We start from the raw sequence: 19,378 nt of genomic DNA, 5'->3' as shown, positions 1-19,378 counted from the left end.
GCGCTAAAATATACCATTGTAAGAGGGCAATCGTGATACATTTTTACAGATAAAAAAAGTATTCCCAAATATAAATAAAATGCAGATCGGTTTAAATACTCTAAACCCAAAATTTTAATTTTCAACATTTTTTAAATAAAATTTCAAAAATTGTATTTGACTAATAAATAATACAGTACTAATCAAGATGTATTAAATATGCCTTAACACGAGTTTTCGTTTCGTTTGATTGTTTTTTTACATTTATTTGGAAAAAAATTTCTTTGTTTTGTTCTGTTTTATAAAGTACAATTTTATATTCAGAAAAGAAAAATACGCTTTAAAAAATATGAAAATTGAGAAATTAAAGCCCCGATTACCGTTTACAACAGTTGTATTTTTTAAAATGCAAATGTAAATCATGATCGCATTTTAAAAAATACAACACTAAAATACAACTGTTGTAAACGGTAATAGGGGCCTAAAATTTTTATCGCAAAAAATTTTCGTTACCTTTTACAAAGTAACCTTTTAAAGTTAAAATTTAAATTTTAACGGAGGATTACACATAGAGAAGAGACAATCCGATTTGTCAAACTAAATTAAACCACTCATCCAATGTGTTTGCAGAGTTAGGTTTTTGACAATTACGTCTCGTCTCTATGTTACCCTATGGTTGTAGCTAAAGAGGGAACCAACTTGAAATTAGCAGACTTCAAGGAAATTAAGTTTTTGTTCACAAATTTATTTCTTTAAAAAACATTTCGTAACCTATGTTCGAATATTTTGTTTAGAAGCAACAATATTTCTGGTTGATTATTGACATTTTACGATAACTTATGAGTCCTCGGGTTTTTGAGCTATGGTATTCTTAACTGATGTAGCTTTGTTTGAATATTGAAAGAAATCCAACAATAGGCCTCGTCCGAAAATTTTTTCCAAAATATTCAACAATAAAACACTACTTAAAGAAAAATTATTTAGGTATCTTTTGTTTTATTAAATATATACTAAGATAAAAGGTATACAAGTTTCGTTACTTTCGTTAATTGCAAAAACGCTTAGAATTGCGAAGTGGACACAACATTAAAGTTAAAAAAAAATTATTCTATCCTTAATAAATGTATGCAATTGAATTATTCGAGTGCCACGTCTATCTGTTTTTGCTGTTGGTCAATTTCACTTTTCAGTAGCTTTGATTCAGTATCAATCTCTAATTTTAAAGATTCGAGTTTAATTTTAAAGCCTTCCATTTCACTGTGTACCATTTCCAAACACTTTAAATCATCTATAAACTGCTCGAACACTGCCCACCACTCATCCGTTGTGTTTGCAGTCATCTCAGCCGTTTTGTTATTTGTGGTATGCTGCTCTATATCGACTTGAAATGTCTCAATGTCCGACAAAACCTCATCCAAAGAAGGAGCCGAGGGCGGAGTAATATTTTTATTATTTTTAGGTTTCTTGAACATCTTTAAAAAAATAAACTTGGAAGGAAAACAAGTAAACAATAAACAGCTGTGAAGAGTGATGTCAATTTTATATTTCTGAGGTTGCACTAAAATGGCTTAATGTGTTAGTAGGTGTACCTCTTGAAATATTTGTAATTTGTTAATTTATGTAGTTATTTATATTACTATTTTGAATGTTAAAAGCTTCAGTTCTATCTAAAAAGTAGTAAATTTTGAGCAACATGAAGATTCTTTTATAAATAGTATGTATGCGTTTTTATTTATCGCATTTATCAACATTTGAACAGAAAGTACTTAATTAATGATGTTGCCAGAGTTGTAATTTTCATTTATTAAATTTTGTATATTTAAAATCTATAAATCCTAGAAATTTAAATCAAAAATGATTTTTTCAAATATATTTGTATAAATAGTAAATAATTTATAATAAATAATAAAAATCATTAGCGAAAGTACATATTAATAAATCGGTGATGCCAAATGTTCGTATACGCGAAAAATGCCACACTGTGTAAACAATTTTTTGCCGCCTTCTTTATTGTTTTTTTTTTATTAAAATTCTCGTATCGTGTGTTTGTGAGAGGTTGACAAAATCACAAAGTATACAAATTAAACATTATTTAAACGTGTTAAAAGTGTATATTTTAAGAAATTTAAAAGTTAAAATGACAAATACAAGTGTAAATAGTGCAGCTAATCAGCATCGTAATATAGAAAATGCAGCAAGAGCAAAAAATCCGTTCGAATCCATAACAGATGTTTTAAGTTACAAATCCAGTACTGCGGAATTCTCACTTTATGGTCGGACTAAAAATGATATGGATGGAAAAACTTTAAAATGGGCATTTAAATTAGCGGAACGTAATGTTTCACCCTTTTATAAAGAGTTAAGCATGGGTTGGCAGCCAAAAGTTAAGCAAAGTGATTTAAACAAAGCCTGGGCAAGATATTTGGTAGCAGTGGATGCAAATAAAACACCTGTGGCATATTCAATGTTTCGATTTGATTTGGACTACGGTCACAGCGTGTTATACTGGTATGTTTTGGTGTTTTTTATTTATCACGCGATGTATTTATGTGTACTTTGTTTTATCCACTCCACAGTTACGAGATGCAAATTGAGCCCACTGCCCAAAGACAGGGTTTGGGTAAACACATGATGCTGGCCCTAGAGCGTTGTGCAAAGCACTGGAAAATGGAGAAAATAGTATTGACCGTACTCAAAAACAATGAAAATGCACAAGCCTTTTTCAAAGCAATTGGCTACTCATTCGACGATTCCACGCCAGATATATTAGAAAAAGCCGACTATGAAATCCTTAGCAAATCCATTAACCTAACCTAATATAAGCAATGATAAAACTAAGTTTAACTAACAACACATCTTTATTTTTAACAAAAGCTAAATTACAACTATTTCAACTAAAACTTAAAGAAAGCGTTTAGAGTGTTCTTCCATATACTTGGCCATGCGTATGTCTTTAGAACTAAGACCAGCAACATCGTGTGTAGACATAGTTACTTGAACTTTATTGTAAACATTAAACCATTCAGGGTGATGATTCATTTTTTCGGCCAATAAGGCGACACCGGACATAAAACTGAAAGCTTGATTGAAATCCTTGAACAAATATTCCTTATAGATGGCATCACGTCCGTTTACCAAGGTCCAGCCAACATTCAAGAGAGGTTGCAAAACTTCGGCACGTTCTTGTTCGGTAAGTTTAGTCTAAAAATAATTAAAACGCTTGATTAGTTCTTCATATACAGCAACAAATTGAATGCAATGAACTTCTTGTTCTCAACAAAATTACAAAACTTTTGTTAACATTATTTAAACCGGTTTTATGTATTTATTATTAATTGTTTGTTAATAACTTTGTATTTGTACTTGAGTTATACAAACTTAAAAACAAATTTGATTTAAATAGGTACATACTTTCACTTTTTATATAAAATATTATTTTAAGTCTTATCAACATTTTGGAATGAACTTAAGGTCAACTTTTTGTTAAAAAAATTGTTACACAAATACAAAATGTATAAGTATAAATGTTGATCTTCGATTATTCTAAATAATTCATATAGGTAATTTATAATTAAAAATCGTATAGAAATTTAACAATATGACTCAACAAGTGTTTAGGATTTTTTACTCAATTATCCCTTAAAAATGTGTATACAATCCAAATACATACCATTTTTTTCTTGGCACTGGTTTGTGTTTTAACGCCTGCTGTAGTATACTGTCTATTGGCAACTGTTAGTCCAACAAATCTTGTGTTTTCAATCAACTTCAGTCTCTTACTGTAACTTTAAATAACACACAGACATGTTTTTAAAATCTTGTATTGAAAGCTTTTTTTAAATTGTGTATCTCTCTTACTCGATTGAGCAGACTGTTGTAGAGGGATGACCAAAAGATGTTATTTTTTGATTAAATATGCTAAAGAATAATCTTTGATTTTGGCATCTTCCAATGCTGTGCAACCATAGTGATGAAATTCCCCTTTGCATTATTCTTATTTATATTAATTTAATTCTAAAATCTTTTATTAAAATTTACAAATTTTGCAATCGCTAGGTGTATTTGTTAAAACGAGTTCAGCCAAGGTGGTGGCATTTCTACATAAACAACAATTGGTCTTACCAAATGTCAAAAAAACAGGAATGAAAAATTAAAAAAAAATGTATTAAAACTTAATATTGTGTGGATAATTGAATAGTGGGGGCTTATCTTATTTATGTAAAAAATCAATATTTTCTTTATAAGCATTGAATATGTAAATATTGAAATATAAAAACAAGCTTTGACAGAAAATAGAACCAAAAAAGCGAAAAATGTAATCAGCTGTTTGATTGGCTCTACCTTGTATAAATTGACCTTGAGTTCAGCTGATTTTAAGTAGATGTTGCCATATTATATTTATAACTAGCAAATACAGGGTGATTATTATTTTCTATTATTTTAAATACACACTGTGAGAAAAAAAAAATATTTTTATTCTACCTTTAAAGTAAAGTATAATTAATTAATTATGTATATGAGCAATATGGCCATCATTGAGAGGTGTATCGAAATACCTTTAATTTGATATATAATATGGTACATTTTGAACCAAAAAAAATTTGAATATTAATGATAGTACTTTGGAAAATTTTAATATACCTGTGGGATATATGAAAATAATCTGTAATCACTTTACCAAATATCGATTTTTATATGAAAAATCTAAAATCACTCATAGATCGCTAATAAGAGGTCCTAGACGAAAAAGCACAATAATCTGCGATCACTCATATTTCCAACCAAATATCGTTTGTATATGAAACATCTAAAATCACTCATAGGGGCAACAATCTGCGATCACTCATATTTCCAACCAAATATCGATTTTTATCAGGCCTGTCACAGAATTCCATTCCGATGGGAAGTGGAATTAATTCCATATTTTGCTTCTTCAGAAAAAGTAAAACGAAAATTTCTTTCGGAATGAAACCACTTTCAGTTTTCAAAGTGGAATTGATATTTGATTGTAATTATTTGATTTTCTAAAATTTTTAATCAATTTCTGTACCAAAACCTTAACATTTGTTTTAATGTGAAAAACGCTGTCAAATTAAAATCTGAAATACAGAAATATGATATATTTTTGGAATTAATAAATTACACGGAATCTGAAGAACCTAAAACGAAATCGATCGGAATAAAAACTACGGAATTGAAACCATTCCGAACAAAATGTGTGACAGGCCTGTATATGAACAATTTAAAATCACTCATAATTCGTTAATAAGAAGTCCTAGACGAAAAAGGACAATAATCTATGATCATTCTTATTTCCTATCAAATATCGATTTTTATATAGACGAAACAGGACAACAATCTGTGTTCGCACAAAATATCGATTTTTATATGAAAAATCTAAAATTACTTATAGATCGTTAATAGCAAAAAGTACAATAATCTGTGATCACACTTATTTCCATCAAATATAGATTTTTATATGAAAAATCTAAAATCACTCACAATTCGTAAATAAGAGGTCCTTGGCGAAAAAGGACAATAATCTGCGATCACTCATATTGTTTTTATATGAAACATCTAAAATCACTCATAGGGACAAAAATCTGCGATCACTCATATTTCCAACCAAATATAGATTTTTTTTTAACAATTTAAAATCACTCATAATTCGTTAATAAGAAGTCCTAGACGAAAAAGGACAATAATCTGTGATCACTCTTATTTCCTATCAAATATCGATCTTTATAAGAAAAATCTAATATCACTCATAATTCGTCACTCATATTTCCCACCAAAAACCGATACAGGTTTTTATACCCTTCAGCTTCGTGAGAAGGGTATATATAAGTTTGTCATTCCGTTTGTAATTTCTACATTTTTCATTTCCGACCCTATAAAGTATATATATTCTGGATCCTTATAGATAGCGGAGTCGATTAAGCCATGTCTGTCTGTCTGTCTGTCTGTCTGTCTGTCTGTCTGTCTGTCTGTCTGTCTGTCTGTCTGTCTGTCTGTCTGTCTGTCTGTCTGTCTGTCTGTCTGTCTGTCTGTCTGTCTGTCTGTCTGTCTGTCTGTCTGTCTGTCTGTCTGTCTGTCTGTCTGTCTGTCTGTCTGTCTGTCTGTCTGTCTGTCTGTCTGTCTGTCTGTCTGTCTGTCTGTCTGTCTGTCTGTCTGTCTGTCTGTCTGTCTGTCTGTCTGTCTGTCTGTCTGTCTGTCTGTCTGTCTGTCTGTCTGTCTGTCTGTCTGTCTGTCTGTCTGTCTGTCTGTCTGTCTGTCTGTCTGTCTGTCTGTCTGTCTGTCTGTCTGTCTGTCTGTCTGTCTGTCTGTCTGTCTGTCTGTCTGTCTGTCTGTCTGTCTGTCTGTCTGTCTGTCTGTCTGTCTGTCTGTCTGTCTGTCTGTCTGTCTGTCTGTCTGTCTGTCTGTCTGTCTGTCTGTCTGTCTGTCTGTCTGTCTGTCTGTCTGTCTGTCTGTCTGTCTGTCTGTCTGTCTGTCTGTCTGTCTGTCTGTCTGTCTGTCTGTCTGTCTGTCTGTCTGTCTGTCTGTCTGTCTGTCTGTCTGTCTGTCTGTCTGTCTGTCTGTCTGTCTGTCTGTCTGTCTGTCTGTCTGTCTGTCTGTCTGTCTGTCTGTCTGTCTGTCTGTCTGTCTGTCTGTCTGTCTGTCTGTCTGTCTGTCTGTCTGTCTGTCTGTCTGTCTGTCTGTCCGTCTGTCTGTCTGTCTGTCTGTCTGTTGAAATCAGTTTTCTGAAGACCCCAGATATCTTCGGGATCCAAATCTTCAATAATTCTGTAAGACATGCTTTCGAGAATTTTGCTATTTAAAATCAGCAAAATCGGTCCACAAATGGCTGAGATATGAGGAAAAAACCAAGACAACCTCGATTTTTGACCTATTTTTTTACCTATATCTGGATTACTAAGACATTAATATAGACAATATGGATATCTAATGATAGATATTTCAAAGACATTTGCAACGACGTATATAAGACCATAGAAAGTTGGACCTACAATGGGTCAAAATCGGGAAAAATATTTTGAAATTTTAAAAAAAAAAATTTAAATAACAAACAAAAAAAAATTTTTTTTTTCCAAAAAATTTAAAAAACAACTGTAAAAAAAATTAAATTTTGTTTACCTAAAAATATTTAAAATTTTGAAGTATAATTTGGTGAAGGGTATTTAAGATTCGGCACAGCCGAATATAGCACTATTACTTGTTTATTTTATTTTTATTTATTTAATTTATTAAGAATCAAGCTCTAAGGGCCAAATATGATTCAAATTCCACTCAGGAAAAAAAAATTACATAAAATTAAAGAAAATTTAAAAATATATTCATAGTAGGCATAGAAATTAAAAAAAATAAATTAATTAAAAAGAAACATATGAGAAAAAAAAATATTATAATCAATAATCTTCAACGATTCTGTCAGACATGCTTTCGAGAATTTTGCTATTTAAAATCAGCAAAATCGGTCCACAAATGGCTGAGATATGAGGAAAAAACTAAGACAACCTCGATTTTTTACCTACATATATCTGGATTACTAAGACATTAATATAGACAATATGGATATCTAATTATAGATATTTCAAAGACATTTGCAACGACGTATATAAGACCATAGTAAGTTGGACCTACAATGGGTCAAAATCGGAAAAAAAAATTTTAACACGAATTTTTTTTTCACAAAAAAAAAAAAATTTTTAAAATTTAAAAAAAAAAATTTTAAATTAAAAAATTTAAAATAACAATCGAAAAAAATTTTTTTACAAAAAATTAAAAAAACAACTGGAAAAAAATTAAATTTTGTTTACCTAAAAATATTTAAAATTTTGAATTATAATTTGGTGAAGGGTATATAAGATTCGGCACAGCCGAATATAGCACTCTTACTTGTTTAAGAATATATTTATTTGTCAATAAATTTGTTACTCCATGTTTGTAAAATAAATTTTCAAAATCCTCACAATCTCATGTTGGTATAAACATAGAGGCCAAACTAGAAAAAAACTCAAACAAAAAAATTATTCAATAGTGTTGTTTTTTGTACATTCTCTGAGGTTCCGTTTAGGTTTTTCACTGATTTAGGTGATTTAGGTTTTTGACAGGAGAGTTTCCGATCTATGTGTATTAATCTATGATTTATACTTTAAAACGCTTCAATTAAAATAGTATAACGGAAGGAAAGACGATTTCCTTGTATTGGATGTAAAATACGTTCTTTATTCGTAATATAATGTTGCTAATGCAAATATTTGCTCATCCGTTATATAACAGATAAACGAACAGATTTGTTAGATCAATTTCTAATCGTGCTAACAACGGTGTTTTCTTTTTTCACCAAAAAAATATTTTGAATATCCAATTTGATTCACCACAATTTATCCCATTAAATGTTTTTCTCACCATTGCTTTCTTAATTTTATTACAATATAAAATGTATAAAAAGATTGTTATATGTATTATAGATTAATTTACAATTTATAGTAGAGTTAATTTTTGTGTTCTCCTTCTTCGACCTCATTATTATAATAATCATAGTCTGTTGAATGTGTGGATGTTTTCAGTAACGACGTGACGGTTGTTAATTGTATGGAATTGTCTGTAGGGATCTCTGATATGTCGATGGTTTTTGAAGAGATTTTTTCTACGTCCTCCTTACTGCCGGATGCAGTTGATGAGTCCCAAGCTTTGGGCGTCTCTGTAGTTTTACGCCAACGTAAACTGTAACGACTGCGCACAAACGGTTTAAAAGTGCCAGCTTGGGATGCTAAATAGTGAAAAGAGTTCTTTAAATCGAATAATTCATACTTTTTTTTTATATTTTTTATTTGTTTATACAATACATACCACAAACAAATCCAAGCAATATGATGAGTATGGAAATAAATTTGAATTTTAGTTTCATTTCACTTGAAAGTACAATTTTAAACTGTAAATGGTTTTTGAAAGTCTCCTCCTTTTATATATTTTTGTGGCATCCAGAGTTAATGTCGTTTGGTTGATTAATCACCATGTGTATAATCCCAGGGGGATGACAGTCAGTCAGTGACTGTGCCTGGACTTATTGTTGCACTTGAATTGGTGTAAATGTTGAGATGAGTTTATGGATGAAAGCGAAAGTATGCATGCATGTATTATGTATTTTATGACGAACGATCATTATAATTCTTCTCCGAATTATTGCAAATTTTGCATATTGTTCTTAGTGGTTGTTGCTATTTGTATTTTAAACACAAATATAACACATGTATCCTCTGGAGATTAAGGGGAAAACATTAAAGATTCTTTGACATTTCATTTAGTGTGTACACTGTACACATGTACAACGTGCCTGTTTGCAAGTTAGTAAATTCATATTTATGTGAAAATATGAAATGCATTTATAGGCAACATCTGCAATGTACAAACAATTATTATTCTATGTACATATCTACCTATACAATTCTATTATTCTGAGTAAAATTACACTAGTTTACAAGGTATTTGTTCATGATGTGAAATATACATTCGTGAAAAATATTGAAAAAATCCAGGACATCCAACTTTTGAGATACTTATTTATTAAGAAAGAAAATACTTATGTGCTGTTTTTCTATAGCGAACGAGTACTTTGAGTGGAAATTTAACATGTGTTTTGTTATTGTAACAAAAACAAAATACATGTAAAACGTCCACTCAAAGCGATCACTCGCTATAGAAAAACAGCACATTAATTTTAATGTTACTTAATTTTAACAAGAAAGAATTGAATTGAAATTTGAATCAATTCAAACGAATTAGACAGGAATGAATTTCAGTTCATTTCCAATTCAAATGAATTTGTAAAAAAGAGTTGCAACTCGTTTTCAATTCAAATGAATCTGTAAAATGAATTGCAATTCATTCCCAATTCAAATGAATTTGTTAAAGTGAATTGCAATTAATTTCCAATTCTTTTGAATTGAATTGATATTGAATTCATTCAAATGAATGAAATCAAAAATGAGTTGCAATCAATAAAATTCATGAGCAGATCTTTTAGCAAATAATCAAAATTTTGATAGGATTTTCGCCGATACCTAATAATTCAATTCATATTCTGCCGCTACCTGACAATTCCAGTATATCATGGGAATTAGAAACGAATTGCAATTCATTCTAGAAATTCATTCATTACAGTTGGAAATTAATTGCAATTAATTTTTACCAAATTCATTTGAATTGACTCTAATTTCATTCAATTAATTTTTTTGTGTGAAAATAATTCGCGAATTAATTCAAAAATGAATAATTCATTTACAGCTCTGATATTTAAGTATCAATATAAAAATTTCTGTTTTTACCTTGATTTATTGGGATAGATCTGCCATTTATCTGTTAACCGTCCGCTCAAAAACGTGGACAGTGGAGAAAATTTTTAAAGATAGTCAACAATTTAATAGCATTTTATTTAACCGCATAAAAATTATACACAAGTTTATTTTTTTTTATTATTACGATACCTAAAAACAAATTTTTTTGTGAGATTTCAAATCCATAAAAGAAATACATTTGTATGCTTAGGGTAGATGAAATATGAAAACCGATTTTTCTTAAAATTGTGACGTATAATAATTGACACAAAAAATACTTAATAAACTACCGTTCAATAAACGAAAAATATATTTTTTGTAAACTTGTGTTATTGTATCAGGTAGTCAAACAAAAAATAACCCATAATAAATGTTTAACAGTTCAATGACTTAGAAATTAATTGAGCACCCTACATCCAATCAATATGGGTCCAAACCAATAGTAGCTTGAATTGTTCTATTAACCGACTCGCATAAAATAGACAATTGATTATAATTATTGCAACAAATATATGCTAACAAAAAGTCCGTAAATTAAATGTTCGAATTAAACAATCCCCAAGTGTTCAACAGATCTTAATGCTATGGAGGACATCCTATGGTGAAAAAAAAAAATTTCTGAATTTCATTTGGAATTTTCTCAATTTCAAATGCAATTTCTCAATTTCATTTGGAATTTTCTCAATTTAAAATGGAAATTCTCCATTTCATTTGGAATTTTCTCAATATCATGTAGGTATAATGTTCTCAATTTCAATGAAAAATGGCGTAGACAATTTCATAAATTCTATTCCTTATTTTTTTGAATCACTTCAAAATGCCCTTTTTTATAGTTTGCTTTTTAAATAGAACTAACAGTAATCAAATGATTTTTACCTGAACAAAATTAATTCCACTTTCGATCGGAATAAAATACTGTGACAGGCCTGATAGGTTATTAAAAACAAAAACCGCATTCAAAAGATACGCCATCTATTATAAATTCCGCATTTTTAAGTCATACACCCAATATATAAATCACTGTCCAATACTGAGGCATATTATAGAAAAAAAATCTAAAATATTTTACAGAATGCGTTTCTACTAGTGGAATGTTATAAATATTTGACTATATACATACATATATGGGCAATATGGGGGGTAGAGTCAATTATGGACCAATCTTAACTAAAGTTGGTAGAAAGATATAAAACATGTTTATGTAAAATTTTATCATGATATTAATTATTATTATACAACTAGCTGATCCGACAGACGTTGTCCTGTCAAATTAAAAAAATGCTTGTGTTCGATTTGTGAGTTTTTATATAAAAAAATCGATTTTTGGTCAGTAATATGAGTGATCACAGATCGAGAAATATGAGTGATCACAGATCGAGCTCCTTTTCTTGATTAAACGCTTATTGTCAAAGTTATTAACGAATTTATATATTTTGAGTTTTTATATAAAAAATCTATTTTTGGATAAAAATATGATTAAACGCTTATTGGCCAAATTATTAGCAAATTTAGATGTTTTGAGTTTTTATATAAAAAATCGATTTTTGTTCAGTAATATGAGTGATCACAGATCGAGCTACTTTTCTTGATTAAACGCTTATTGGCCAAGTTACGAACGATTTTAGATATTTTGAGTTTTTTATAAAAAATCAATTTTTTTCAGAAATATGAGTGATCACAGATCGAGCTCCTTTTTTTGATTAAACGCTTATTGGCCAAGTTATTGACGAATTTAGATATTTTGAGTTTTTATATAAAAAATAAATTTTAGTTCAGACATATGAGTGATCACAGATCGAACTCCTTTTCATGATTAAACGCTTATTGGCCAAGTTATTAGCGAATTTAGATATTTTGAGTTTTTATATAAAAAATAAATTTTTGGTCAGAAATATAAGTGATCACATATCGAGCTCCTTTTCTTGATTAAACGCTTATTGGCCAAGTTATTAACGAATTTAGATATTTTAAGTTGTTATATAAAAAATCGTTTTTTGTTCAGAAATATGAGTGATCACAGATCGAACTCCTTTTTATTTTTTTTTATTTATTTCATTTATTAACAATCAAACCCTAAGGGCCAAATATGATTCAAATTACACTCATGATTACACTCTAATTGGCCAAGTTAATAGCGAATTTAGATATTTTGAGTTTGTATATAAAAAATTGATTTATATTCGGAAATATAAGTGATTACAGATCGATCTCATTTCTTGATTAAACGCTTATTGGCCAAGTTTTTAGCGAATTTAGATATTTTGAGTTTTTATATAAAAAATAGATTTTTTGTCAGAAATATGAGTGATCACAGATAGATGTATTTAATAAGTGGACGTGGACAAATTTTATTTCTGCAAAAACTTTTGCGGACTATTGCTATTTGCCAAATCGGTCCATGCGTCCTGTGTTTTTGGATATATCGAACAAAAATTGGCGTGGTAAATTTTTCTTTTTTGGATTCAATGAACATTTAAACAAAAAATTAGCCAAATCGGTGCAGCCGTTATTCGATTTTGGATAAATCGAAAAAAGTGGTAAAGGTGGACTATGACCAACATTTTTTTTAAAAAAAATTGTCTAAATCGGTCCGGTCGTTCTCAACTGATGCAATTACCAACGAACGACATTTGATTTTTATTTATATAGATTATGAATGTTCAAGTCATTTTCTGAGAGGAACATTGTATGGGTACTAGGGACAAATGTTTCCCGATTTTCGCCATACTTTACTTAGTACTTAGAACTAATTTATGCAACATTTTATCATGATTGTTGCATAATTTACATATTGTTACGTTTTAACCTTTTCAAAACGCTGGTTTATTTCCTTTAAATAAACCGGATACTTTTGATTGCAAATAAAAGCCGTTTAGTAGTTTGAAAATGGTAACAACTCTTTATTTATTCAAATGTACAACAACAGAATTAAATAGTCACTCAATGTTGTTTATACACGTTTGTAAATTCGCAGAAATACAGACACAATTTATAAAATACACGAATTTACTTGAAAAACACAACACACTTTAAGGCACTCAGTTGATGTTTATTCGAAAAGCGTCTCTGATAAACTGACTCACGACTGCAACCTCTGCCACTATTTATAACACTGCCATCTGCACTCTAGATTGTTCTTTAACTGTCAAAATTCGAATATTCTAGATCTTACTAATACATACGCCATCTGTGGTGTACTTTCTACAATGTTCTTTAACTGAATATTCGAATTCGAATACAACGTTGCCAACTTACGATCAAATCAACTGAAAGCTTTTATTTAATAATGCCCACAGATATGTTACAGTTTGCTATTACAGCACTGTTATTTGAAAGCATTATGCTACTTTTAAATCAGCCCTTAAAATCGTTATATTTGAATTCAAGTACAATTTCGTAACAATATTTATGACTGCTCAAATATTATTCAAAGGAGAAATTTGTATGAGGGCTAGTAAAATCATGGACCGATATTGCCCATTTTAATTTCCAAACAAACCTTATCAACCGATAGTACAGACAGACGGACGGACAAAGCCCGTCTTAGAATCGTACAATATGTTGATGTGTTACAAACAGAATGACAGAATCAATATACCCCCATATTTTTTGATGGTAAGTATAAGAAAATTTCTATTACTTTTAAAAAATGTAATGAACGCACCTATTTTTCTGTCCACATGTCAACATATTAAGTTGCATAGTAAAAATTTATGTACGATATCAAAATTATTTGCAATATTTTATTATAAGATCAAAAAGAAAATCATAACTACAATTTTAAAATTTATTTTTGTTAATGTGCATTTTGTGTGTTCTTATTAAAACTAATAGTGAATTCTTATTGAACTAATATAAAATAAAATAAAAATATTTAGTTTCGTTTATTGATCGATGGAATCTTAAAGATTCAAAATTTTAGATTTGATTTGTAATAAATAATAACTTAAAAAAATTCGTCTAAAATTATTTAAAATAACGAAAAGTGTGACAACTTAAGATTGTTTGGATTTAGCACCCGATGGTATTGGTGGTGGTGGTACATCTGGTACACTGCTGTCTTTGCTCTTTGAGCCATTTTTGATAGTTTCAAATGGCGGTTCAGGTTCTAGGGAGTCGGTAGATGGCACTGAACTTTCAGTTGGTTCCTCAGCTGTAGTGAGTGGAGGGAGTGTAGGGAGTGTAGGAGCGGCTGTTGCTACTGGCAACGGTTGGCTGGGAGGTTGAGGATAAGTTTTGTCTGTGGGTATTGTGTTGCTCAAGGGAAATTGTGGACCTGTGGGCAGGTAGTTGTAAGGCGGCAAAAACTGTTGTCTTAAACCTGGAAAAGTATTGTAATACAAGGGAGGAATTTGATTGAATCTGTACGGTGGCAAATGGAAAGGTTGTCCAGGTCCATTTGGTGATGGATAAGGATAGGCACGAGGATGATATGGCTGTGGTTGTCTAAGAGGTATCAGTGAAGGTGGTAAGCCATATTGATTCAGAGGTATTGGCAATTGTTCTGATGGCATTTTAATGGGCTGATTGGGATCTTTTGGTAATTCAGCTGGTGCTGTTGGAGGTTGTACTGTAGGTTGTTGCTGTTCTTCCATGCCTGTAGGTGGTAATGGTGACGCTTGTGGATTTTCCGCAGCTGGAGCTGTTGGTGGATTCTGCGGTAAAGGATAACCAGCTAAAGGTTGTGGCACTAACGGTTGTTGCATAATTTGTGGCGGAAATTGTGGTGGCGGTAGAGAATAAGGCAGCTGAAATAAATACATTAAATGTTTTATAGTTTCCATTGCCGATAATATTATAATTTGTAAAACTAACCTGTTCCTTAGGCATTAATGCCGGTGCAATGGGTTGAGCAAGCCTTACCACATGTTGATTGTAAATTCCATATGGATTGTATGGACCATAAGGTCCATAGTGAGCAATACCGGTTTCATGTATTGTTGGTTGTATAACTGGATATGCTCGACTCTGCACCAAGTCTTCGTCTGTGGTTATCAAAGCATTATATACTTTGGGTTTACGACGCAAAGCAGCTTTTCCCTCACAATACGCAATTGTCACCATTACAGTGACCATAATTGTTATAAGCTGTAAGAAAGACACAAAGAGAATTATTGAATATTGGGTGTGTTTTTTTTTTATTTAGAATTATCAACAATAGTTGTACCCATATATAAGTATAACCATGTATATACACATTGTGACATGACAACATTTAGCTACATATTGAGATAGAGACCTTCACGCTTTTAAGTACATTATCAATGGTAGGAATGCAGAAGCTTAATTTGAATAATATTTTTACTATACAATTAAAGCTCGACCACTTCACTGCTTCTTTAAGGAGGGTGTGTGTTGCGTACATACTTCTATATAATAAATTGAACTTAATTCAACTGCAAAACTTTGTTAGTCTCCTAAACACATTTTGAAACTGCAATCAAATTCAATTAGAATCACAGTATACATTAAAAAAATCACTTTCTATGTTCAGCTGTCAGTTTACGCAAAGACGATGGCATTTTTCGGTTTTTGAATCAAATTGAATCTTGGAGTTGAGATTCTAAAGAAATATGAAATCAAGTAATTGGGCGACAGTCTGCATGGGCTATTATTAGGGTATCTATTCGAATAATGATCGTTCGATTAATTGAACAATTTCTTACGAAGAATTTAAAAATTACCATTTTCGAATAACGAACAATTCAAACAGTTTTATGAAGAAATTTATTTTCTCATATACTCAGTTTGGGGTATTTTTCATAATTCTAAATTTAAATAAGTTATAATGTCTTCTATGGTGTTCATAATAACTCTTGCCACTCAAAACGAATGGTATTTACCCAAAACCAAGTTTTTCTCAAAAACAAGTGATGAGAGCTATATTCAACAAATTATACTTTAAAATACAAATTTTAAATATTTTTAGGTAAACAAAATTTAAATAATTTATTTTTTTTTAATTTGTTAGAGAAAAAAATGTAATTGCTAAAATTTTTTTTTAATATTTTTTAATTTTTAAAATTTTGAAATAAAATTGTATAACAAAAAAAAATTCGGGGTAAAAAATATTTTTCCAGATTTTGAGCCACTTTAGCCTTATATACTTTTCGGTGAAATTATCCGACGATATAAAAACCAGGATCGAGATGGAAGAGCTCCGTTCAAGGCTAACCCACGCTTATGTGCTCCCAAAATTGTTACTGAAGTTAAGGCGGAATTTGGAAAGACAGTTTCAGAAGTAACAATAAGTCACGCCATTAAGGGTTCAACGGCCGTATTGCCCAAAAAACCTTTCGTGAATTTAAAGTTTTTTTAAGGGCAATACGGCCGTTGAATAATCGGTTAAAATTTACTAAGGAGCATATAAAAAAAGATGTAAATTGGTCGGAAGCCGTAATTTTCACGATGAAAGCTTATATAACTAATTTGGAAGTGATGGAAAAACTATGGTGTGGCAGAAGCCGAACCATAGTTTTTTTTTCCGAAAGGAAAAAATAATACTCCATTAGTTAAGCATGGAGGAAGAAATGTAATGGTTTGGAGCTGCATTTCAGCGAAAGTGCTAGGGAAACTGGTATTAATCGAAACTGGGAAACTGGTATACAATGATCAAGGATGTTTATTTGAACATTTTGAGAGATAATTCGAAACAATTGGCAGAAAAAATGGGAATTGCAAGAACTTTTGAATTGTATCAACAAAACGACCCTAAGCATAAAGACCACGTTTTGCGTGAGTGGTTGCTTTAATGACAGGGGCACTTCGGCAGGGGCACATCAATTCGTGGTCGACTGGACAGTAGATCGCACAACACATTACAGGGAAAATTCGTTCTTTAGCCGTACTGTCCGTATGTGGAATAAGCTTCCTCCTGAAGTATTTCCTGTCACTTTCAATATAGGAAAATTAAAATCAAATGTCCTCAAACACTACTCCCTCTATCCTCCCTCCCATAACCTATTTTCCTAGTTCCAACACAATGCTTTGCATGAGTAGGGGTCATCCCCTGAGTGCTGGTCCAATAAAAAAAATCCGCGGAAATCCCGTTTCATCGAAAAACGGACTCAAAAAAGGCAGCAGAAAGAATGAGAATCAGTGTTGATTAATTGCAAACATTTTTTTTTTAAAAATGCCAATTGTCCTTCTGAGGTTATAAAAAATAAGGGCTATCCAACCAGATATTAAATTATTTTTTTAAATTTCTATTTAAACAATAATGTTATATGTGCTAAAAAAACCGAATATTAATGCAGTGTGAATTATTTAAGTTTTTTTGTTTTTGTTGTTATTTATTTTGTTTATTCAATATTCAGAATTCTGAAATAAGTTTTTTTTTTAATCTCTTAATATGTTTTATGAATAAAAGAAAATAATATGTATCGCCGGTTTTTTATTATTTTCTATTAATTTTGTTGACTTTTAATAACTCGAATAAAAAAACCGAATATTAATGAGAGTCACTGTATGTACATTGTACATACGAGTACCTACATTATTTATTTTTTTTTTCTTTACAAACAAGACGGAAGTATCAATTTCAATTTAAGCTCTTTAATTGCCGACTAATCATATTAAAAATTCTTTTAAACTCTGTTAATAATGTTTCCACCCAGTTTATTAGCAGAACAAACATTGATTGACATGTAAAGCTTGAAATTTGACAAAAGTTTTGACAACTTAAGGGTGACAAACCGAATAAAGCAAAGCAAAATAAAACAAAATTAATTGTCTATTATTTTGATCTATCGATCGATCAAAATTCATATGAACCACATTGATAAGTAATAGTGTGTTTGAGTGTGATTCTTTGTGTAAAATCAACAATAAATATTTAATAAAAATTGTATAAAATGAATGTATGTATGTACTGTATGTTTGTATACATTTATACACATAAATCCGTACATATGTTAACGATATGAATACTATCTCCTTTAATTTGAAACCAGTTAATCTTGTTATATTTATAGTATGAATTGGTATCAGTGGTAACTCCCAGCTCTTTGGGTGCTGTTCTATTATACATTGTCTACATGAAATGTTCTATGTTTTCATGATCATTTCAGTTTAAAAAGTTTAAAGCTACAGTGTAGATTAAAATATGTTGCACACATTCTAAAATTACTAAAATGTAGTGAGCAATTTCGATACACCCTGCACTACGAAATAAATAATTACTTGTCAGATCGCCCAGGCCAGTCAAAAAAGTTTGAAGACCAAGAATTGAAGGAATTACTCCATGATGATTGTTTTAAAACTCAACAAGAGCTTGCAAAATCATTTGGAGCTTCTCAAGCAGCAACTTCAAAACCTTTGCATTTGGATACATCCAAAAGCAGGAAAATTGGGTACAATACAAATTGAAGCAGAGATACCTTGAAAGACGATTTTGCATGTCATAAATGTCTATAAAAGAAAATAATTTTTGCACCAAATTATTACTTGCGATGAAAAATGAATCCACTACGATAACCCAAAATTTAATAGATCGCATGTGAAGTCCGGCCAACCATCCGCATCGATACCAATGCCAAATATCCACATGTTGCAGCACCTATTAAAAAGTATATAGAATGAAGTGGCTGTGAAGTTTTGCCTCAGGCGCTTTATAATCCAGACCGTGCCCCGTCCGACTACTTTTTGTTTCGATCGATGCAGAACGTTCTCTCTGGGATACCCTTCACTTTAGATCAGAGTATCCGATATTGGCTGGATTCGTTCTTGGAATCCATATGTTGCCAGAAATATGGGAAAAGGCCATGGCCAATAATTTGAATTAATTTATATTGTACAAATGCTTCAAAATAAAAGCCAAAAATTTGAAAAATAAGGTAAAATTACTATCGAGATATTCCCATGAACTTTTCATTCAGAAAAGATTATTGTTTACAAAATTCCATCTAAAAATTTCCCATGTTGGGGAATTTTTTCACGTGAACAAAGTTGATGAACGAAAAAAGGAAAAGGGAGAATATTTCATGTGAAATATTGATTCGCGATAGGGGTGATTGATTCGCGATATGGGTTACTATTAAATTAGGGATATATGTATGTATACA

The 19,378-nt window shown here is 30.7% G+C and overlaps 5 protein-coding genes across 5 annotated transcripts; 1 reads left to right on the top strand and 4 right to left on the bottom strand.

Annotated features, from left to right (window-relative positions):
- Positions 1-1,115: 1,115 nt before the first annotated feature.
- On the bottom strand, positions 1,116-1,451 carry LOC135954151 (uncharacterized). The gene has a single exon (XM_065504227.1). The coding sequence runs from the start codon at positions 1,449-1,451 to the stop codon at positions 1,116-1,118; it is 336 nt and encodes a 111-aa protein (XP_065360299.1).
- Positions 1,452-2,039: 588 nt separating this feature from the next.
- Positions 2,040-2,889, top strand: Naa40 (N-alpha-acetyltransferase 40). Its single transcript, XM_065498121.1, has 2 exons — positions 2,040-2,487; positions 2,556-2,889. The coding sequence occupies exons 1-2, from the start codon at positions 2,117-2,119 to the stop codon at positions 2,794-2,796; spliced, it is 612 nt and encodes a 203-aa protein (XP_065354193.1). The 5' UTR covers positions 2,040-2,116; the 3' UTR covers positions 2,797-2,889.
- On the bottom strand, positions 2,819-3,983 carry Pcd (pterin-4a-carbinolamine dehydratase). The gene is made up of 3 exons (XM_065498122.1): positions 3,838-3,983; positions 3,650-3,764; positions 2,819-3,180 (listed from the first exon to the last, which is right to left on the bottom strand). Exons 1-3 carry the CDS (start codon positions 3,966-3,968, stop codon positions 2,881-2,883), a joined length of 546 nt encoding a protein of 181 aa, XP_065354194.1. The 5' UTR covers positions 3,969-3,983; the 3' UTR covers positions 2,819-2,880.
- A 4,491-nt stretch (positions 3,984-8,474) lies between these two features.
- LOC135954145 (uncharacterized) lies at positions 8,475-8,890 on the bottom strand. The gene is made up of 2 exons (XM_065504220.1): positions 8,833-8,890; positions 8,475-8,752 (listed from the first exon to the last, which is right to left on the bottom strand). Exons 1-2 carry the CDS (start codon positions 8,888-8,890, stop codon positions 8,475-8,477), a joined length of 336 nt encoding a protein of 111 aa, XP_065360292.1.
- A 5,393-nt stretch (positions 8,891-14,283) lies between these two features.
- LOC135960681 (uncharacterized) lies at positions 14,284-15,400 on the bottom strand. The gene is made up of 2 exons (XM_065512043.1): positions 15,132-15,400; positions 14,284-15,064 (listed from the first exon to the last, which is right to left on the bottom strand). The coding sequence occupies exons 1-2, from the start codon at positions 15,390-15,392 to the stop codon at positions 14,312-14,314; spliced, it is 1,014 nt and encodes a 337-aa protein (XP_065368115.1). The 5' UTR covers positions 15,393-15,400; the 3' UTR covers positions 14,284-14,311.
- Between the last annotated feature and the right edge of the window lie 3,978 nt (positions 15,401-19,378).

Source organism: Calliphora vicina, chromosome 1 (genome assembly GCF_958450345.1).
Source record: "Calliphora vicina chromosome 1, idCalVici1.1, whole genome shotgun sequence".
NCBI lineage: Eukaryota > Metazoa > Arthropoda > Insecta > Diptera > Calliphoridae > Calliphora > Calliphora vicina.
Note: the sequence above shows the minus strand (reverse complement) of the source record. Positions and strands in the feature narration are given on the sequence as shown.